Source organism: Guillardia theta, assembly GCF_000315625.1.
Source record: "Guillardia theta CCMP2712 unplaced genomic scaffold GUITHscaffold_27, whole genome shotgun sequence".
NCBI classification, from domain to species: Eukaryota; class Cryptophyceae; order Pyrenomonadales; family Geminigeraceae; genus Guillardia; species Guillardia theta.
The window spans coordinates 279,249-285,248 of record NW_005434647.1 but is presented as its reverse complement, the minus strand read 5'-3'; the positions used below and the strand labels follow the sequence as shown (position 1 = coordinate 285,248).

Here is a 6,000-nt window from a genome sequence, read left to right as displayed (position 1 = left end):
CCCCTCCTCGTCCTCCTCCTCCTCCTCCTCCTCCACCACCACCACCACCACCACCACCTCCTCCTCCTCCTCCTCCTCCTCCTCCTCCTCTTCCTCGTAATTTCTCCTCTTTCTGGCTTCCTGAGCGCTCTATGCAGCCCCTACACGCCTCCGTGATCCCCGCCCCCCCCCCTCACGCGTGTTGACCAGGTTCAAGGTCTCCTCCACCCGAGGACCCAGCAGGCTCATCGAGTGTACAAGGAGCTGATCAGCAAAGTGCAGGAGGCAAAGGAGAAGACGAGCGAGAGCTTCAACATGTGACCCTCTCCCCTCCTCCTCTTCCTTCTGGTCACTCCTCCTAGGCCCCCTTCATCTCTTCTCTCCTCCATGTTTCCACACCGTCTCCAATTTCATCGTCTCAACCTCACCCGCCCATCTTTCTCTCCTCCCCGTGCACAGCAGCTGATCGAGGATTCTATCCTTTCATTACAAGTAGAACAACCGCAAGGCCACAAGCTCGTAATTTACATCAAACTTACATCTGAGGGCGTCGCCTCCTCTCCTTCATCTGCTCGGTTCCACATCCTCTCCTCCTCGCAGACTAACTTTCTTCTTCTTACTCTCCTCCCTCCACCACATTCACTCGCGTCTGCTGCCGCTTCCTGTAGGCCTTGCAGTGCGGATGCTTGGCTGTGCATGCCTTGGAGGAGCAGCAGCAACATCGGTACCGGCTGCAAAAACGTCAACAAGCCATTGGGACGCAAGACAAGCGATAAGCTTGGAGAGTGCGAAGAAAGATGAGGAGGAGGGGGTGGAGGAGGAGGAGATGCAGCAGCAGGCAACAGGAGTGTAAGGGGAAGGGCAGAGGCGGGAGACCCAAAGTACCAGCAGGGGCATTTCCATGACTTGTCTCGCTCAGCTCTCAGCACGGCATCCCAGTCCTCCATGAGGTGAACACTGATGCAGTTGTGGCAGAACTTGAAGGTACACTGAGGAGATGAGCAGGCGGCCATGGTGCTCTTGACGTGCTGGCAGAAGTGACAGTACTTGCTGTGCCGCCCCAGCTCCTGCTGGGCAGAATCTTTGGGGAGCTGCGATGCGTCGTTAGTTGAGCGACGGAGGAGATGGAGAGGGAAGTGAGATGATGGATGGAGGGAGGAGGGAGGAGGGAGGAGGGAGGGAGGGAGGGAGGGAGGGAGGAGGGAGGAGGGAGGAGGGAGGAGGGAGGGAGGAGGAGGGAGGAGGGAGGAGGGAGGAGGGAGGGAGTGTCTTGTACTATCTTACCTGTGTGGTAGAGCTCAAAGGAGGAGCCTGAAAGCTGACAGCAGAATCTTGCCACATGGAGAAGGGGAGGGGCGCGAGACGAACACATCCTCTCGCACGGGCCCATTAGCCATGGCCATCGGCGCCCCCCCGGTCGAGCCGTAGGAGAAGCTCTGCGGGTGCAGGAACTGCGAGCTGATCCAGGGCATCTGCATGCTGCGAACAGCTGGGCCAGTCAACGACTGCTGCATCGGCAGCATCTGCCCGAGCTCAGGTACCCCATAGGAAACATGCCCCTGCCCCCCCCGCATCGCATACGCCTGCTGCTCTTGACTGTGCGGGGAAGGGAAGCTGCTGGTTCCCTGGAACTGAGAAAACCCCATGCCCTGCATGTGAAACCTTTGATGGGCAAGAGAAGCGCTCATGCCATAGCTCGCCATGCTCGCAGGGTCGCTACCGAAGGATGGCCGAGGGTTCCAGTTGCTCGGCATGCTCGCAGCAGCTGCTTCCTCTGCCTTGAGGAACTCAAAGGGCTGTCCTTTCCTCTCCCACCGGACGTCCTTGAGCATCGAGTAGGTTGAGGAGGACGACGCCTCAAGCTTCACCGGGGCATCCGATACGGTAGTTGCCCCCTCGCTTGCAGACAGGAACTTCTTTAACGGCCGACCTGCATCCTCTGCTCCCTCCTGCCCGCCAGACTGCAAGCTCTTGCTCTGCAAGGGAACCGCATCCTCGGCGCTTCTCTTCTGCCCGACGCCGAACCATTCATGCAGCTCCTTCTTGGAGATCGCCTCAGTCCTGCTCTCCTCTTGGGTCAACTCAGCCACGCTCAACCCTCCGCTGCTTCTTCGGGATCTGCTTTCACCCAGCTCCTCATGATCCGCATGACCTGCGGAATCGCCGATTGTATGTACATCCGCCTCCTCCCTTGCAAGGCTCTTCTTAGATTTCGTGTTCTTCTGGCTCCGCCCCCCGTTGAGCAGGGAGGCGAGGGAGGGCACGGTGGAGGCGGAGGAGCCAGCGGCGGCGGTGCCATCCAACTCCTTGCTCCTCTTTCCCTTGGTGCAGCCTTCCAACTTGGAGGGCGCGATAGGCAGAGCCTGAGGTTTGCAGCTGGTGATGTGAGAGTAGCCGTGAAAGAGACTGTCCGACGTTGAGATCTCGCAGACAGACCTGTTCCCTCCCATCGCTCTGACGCCCTCGTGGCCTAAGTGCAAGTGTTGCGCAACAGCATGACAGTCATGCGTCTTTGGCGATGTCAATTCATGGCTCTATGATATCATCTGTGACATCGTCAGAAGTCTAATAAGGTACCATATACATTTCCACAATGGCTATTTTCAGAGTCGTTTTCTTCTCATCAACATCTACTCGCCAGACAAGCTACCTCTTGCGTTGATAGGATCTATCAGAAGAATTGTATTATCATCCCATCTCCTCTTCATCGAATGACCACCCATCTCCATCTATCTTAGCTGATTGCTTTGCCAAAACATAAAAATCGAGTTCGTTGCTCCAAGCAAGCAAACTTCTTCTTTCCCTTGTTTGTTGGCACAGACTATCGAACTGTTGCCATGACTTCCTTCGACGCTAGTCCTGACCTAAAAATCACCTCCAGCCTTCAAAGGTTTCTTGCGCTGCTCAGTCGCCATTTGCATTTTACCATCCATCCTGTGCTGTCCTGTCTCGTCCTGTCTCGTCCTCCCTCCTTCATATTGGTTCGCATGGTCTCTATGGACTCCTTTTCAATCCCCTCCTCCCTCCCTCCCTCCCTCCCTCCGTTCGTCCTCCTCTCCCGCCCCTGTCCCTCATCGTGCTGCTCGAGCCGCATCCCTTGCTGCATTCTTGTCCCTCTCTCGCTTGCTACAGATGTGGGTCGCACTGATCGAAATAAAGTCTTTTCGCTCTGTTCAACTACCCCAAACCCTTACTGAAGAAGATACGGGGTACTATGAATTGATCTCTAGGTAGTTGGATTTATCATATTCACATACTCGCAGTTTTCTAATTCTTCCTATAATAAATAAGGCGATACTGCAATTATTTGCCCTCAAGAACCTGTTTGGAGTACCCTGTTGTTACTTTCACCCCATCCGAAAACATATACCACCGGTCCGACGAGTAGCGACGGTTGCCAGCGAGTTTTATAAATGCCTTTAAAAATATGTAGTAATTAAAACTATTTTAGAGAACTTAGCAGTGCGGGAAAAGGAGGAGGGGGGATGAGGGCTGAGCAACGGGGAGGAGCAGAGGGCGAGCAGGGGAAAACGAGGAGGGAGGGAACGCGGAAGGGGAGGGCGGAAGTGAGATATAGGGACTACCCGGAGGAGATGCTTCTGGAGTGTGTATGAAGAGGAAGCACCCTGTGCAGCAGTGGGAGGCGACGTGAGGTGAACACTGACGTGGACATACTCAGCGTCGTCTTGCCCGGGTGCATGGAGGGTGCCATGAAGATGCACGTGGAGCAGAAACAGAAGGGAAGATGATCAAAAGGAGAATTGTGATTTCGAATACGATCCCCATGATAGAGCGAGATAACGATTCCCACATTTACTGAAGCAAGACGACCATAGCAAGTTTTTTTGACCAGATGAATTGATATTGCAGTCTGACCTCTTGACTTAAAAAAGAAAGACAATCTCCAGGCTGCTGATGGACTTCAAAGGCAGGGTGTAGAAAGCACGGCATCAGCCTGTCAAGGCCCCGAAACAAACAGCCTTATTATCAGTAACGTCCTTTGAGAAAAGGCTTCAGTCAACTCATTGTAATCAATACATCGCTGAACTGCATCAGCTCTGTACAACTTGGTGATGATTGAAATCACCAAGGTTTTCGCATTCTATTCGTACAGCTGCCAGGTATGAGAGCCCCCAGTCGGATCCCCAAGGCTCTCGTTACATGTCAGACTCGCTGCTCCGCATAGAGCTCATTATGAAACCTGCGCAGCGTTTCTGAGGCGAGCTTGCCATTCTCCTGAGTTTTAAAGCTCCAAGTTGTAAAAACCTTCACTTTCTAGCCGTTAGATGATTGACTACAAAAAGTTCTCCTTGACTATAAGGATTGAGCGGCCTTTAAGTGTGTCGCAATCGATAAATAGTTTCTATATTTGGAAGCCAAAAATAATTATTTGATGTTTGCAGCATTTTAAACGACCCCAAAATCGCATCGTTTCCAGGTTCCTAGGATGACTTAAAACAATTTTGAAGATTCTGTTTCTATGACATGTCCCCCTAAATAAAATAGTTTTATAAAAATAAAAATAATAATTTTGGCAGGCCCGGGCTGGGGATGTGGGCCCCGGGCCCCGGAGCGCCGCAACTTGCCAAGTTGCTGAGTCTCAGAGCCTTCCGAACTGGAAGTTCCGAGTTCGTTACTGAAGACCAGATCAGTACGAGCTGGCTGATCGGAATGATTGGGTAACCTCAGGCCCTCTGAGTCGGACCGTGCTCCGCGGGGCCCGGGGCTCCAGCGGGCCCCCCCGGCTGACCGTCAGGCGGATCATCCGAGGCTCACGGCGAGTCAGTCACGCTTTAATGAGGCCGAGCCTCGGAGGGTTACTACGATGCCGGGGCCGGGGGAGTCAGACTTGGCAACTCAGCCCGATCTCTCTGACTTTTCAGACTGAAAGTCAGGCAGTCTAGTCACCTTCTCTTTCAAGTATCACTGATGGCTCAGCCCACTGTCACCCCGCCGGGCCGGGCTGTTGAAGTAGCCTTGCGGCTGAGTCACTGAGTAGTCCGACCAAGGCCCTGAGGCGCGACCCCGCGCCGCTTCGACTGTCACAGCCTGGCGCTGAGTGCGGTTCGGCGCGGGCCACTACTATGCCACGGTGAGGGGCGGAACTCAGGCACCCCAGCCTGCCTGAGGATGTCAGGCTGGCGCTCGGGCTGCTAGCCGCGCGCTCGGGCCCAGCTTAGCTCAGTGGCTGGGCTCTCCGGATCTGTGAGACTCAAGCGGCTCTGTGATGACTGAGAGATGCGAGCAGAGAGGAGGAGAGGAGAGGAGAGGGGAGGGGAGGAGAGGAGAGGACTGAGAGGAGAGGAATGGAAAGCAAAGGAGAGGACAGGAGAGAAGAGGAAAGGAGAGGCTAAAAGCGTTACTTTTGACGCCGCGTCAGGCCCGGCGCAGCCGGCAAAAGAGGCAGAAGGTGCGGTGAACCGTGACAGGAGACGAGCGGCGAGAGACGGCCCGAGGCAAGAGGAGAGGAGGCGAGAGGAGGAACGCGTCTAGAGTTAGGAGGGTCTATAAGCGAGTGCCATACAGTACAGTCGAGAGGCGAGGCGAGAGGAAGGGCGAAGTTAAGGGGAAGGCCCGAGGGGGGCGAGGAGGGAGGACAGAACGCTGTGCAATCTGAGAAGCTCTTGTTGCAGCAGGTAGGAGGACAGGTAGAGTCTGTTTCTTTCTTGTCTTTAGCACTATGATCGTTCCTGCGTTTTCACTATGACATTAGCAGTTGAAGCACTTCTTCTTTTTCCTGTCCATCTGCCCTCTCCTGCTCCTTTTCTTCTTCGCCCTCTCCTCTCTCCACTCGTTCTCTCCGCTGCTCGATCAGTCCTCTCTCGCCTGATCGACAGCCGAGGATGGCAAGAACTTCCTTCTCATCCTTTCGACGACTCCTTGTATCGACGTTTGTCTGGGAGGGAGGGTGACTAGTCGGGAGGGCTAATATAAGGAATGTGGTCGGAGCACACGTTAACATGACGAAGCTTTTGCAAACGCTCCTTTGTTCACCAGCTTACACAGTCCAAGTAATCATCT

The 6,000-nt window shown here is 54.5% G+C and overlaps 2 protein-coding genes across 2 annotated transcripts in view; one reads left to right on the top strand and one right to left on the bottom strand.

Annotated features, from left to right (window-relative positions):
• The window catches only part of GUITHDRAFT_137707 (hypothetical protein), a gene marked incomplete at both ends in the record, with an annotated part of 4,172 nt that extends 3,872 nt beyond the window's left edge, over positions 1-300 (top strand). The window contains one exon of the mRNA XM_005834023.1: positions 190-300. Coding sequence (XP_005834080.1) covers positions 190-300 — 111 coding nt within the window. The remainder of the gene's footprint in view (positions 1-189) is intronic.
• A 146-nt stretch (positions 301-446) lies between these two features.
• GUITHDRAFT_152159 (hypothetical protein) lies at positions 447-1,384 on the bottom strand. The gene is made up of 3 exons (XM_005834022.1): positions 1,264-1,384; positions 865-1,070; positions 447-710 (listed from the first exon to the last, which is right to left on the bottom strand). The coding sequence occupies exons 1-3, from the start codon at positions 1,318-1,320 to the stop codon at positions 596-598; spliced, it is 378 nt and encodes a 125-aa protein (XP_005834079.1). The 5' UTR covers positions 1,321-1,384; the 3' UTR covers positions 447-595.
• Positions 1,385-6,000: the final 4,616 nt, after the last annotated feature.

Excerpts from the sequence above, each read along its gene's own strand:
- GUITHDRAFT_152159 (XM_005834022.1), bottom strand. The coding sequence starts at position 1,320 with ATGTGGCAAGATTCTGCTGTCAGCTTTCAGGCTCCTCCTTTGAGCTCT. Across the intron at positions 1,071-1,263 it reads CTTTGAGCTCTACCACACAG|CTCCCCAAAGATTCTGCCCA; the intron begins GTAAGATAGTAC and ends GACGCATCGCAG. Across the intron at positions 711-864 it reads TCATGGAAATGCCCCTGCTG|CCGGTACCGATGTTGCTGCT; the intron begins GTACTTTGGGTC and ends ACGTTTTTGCAG.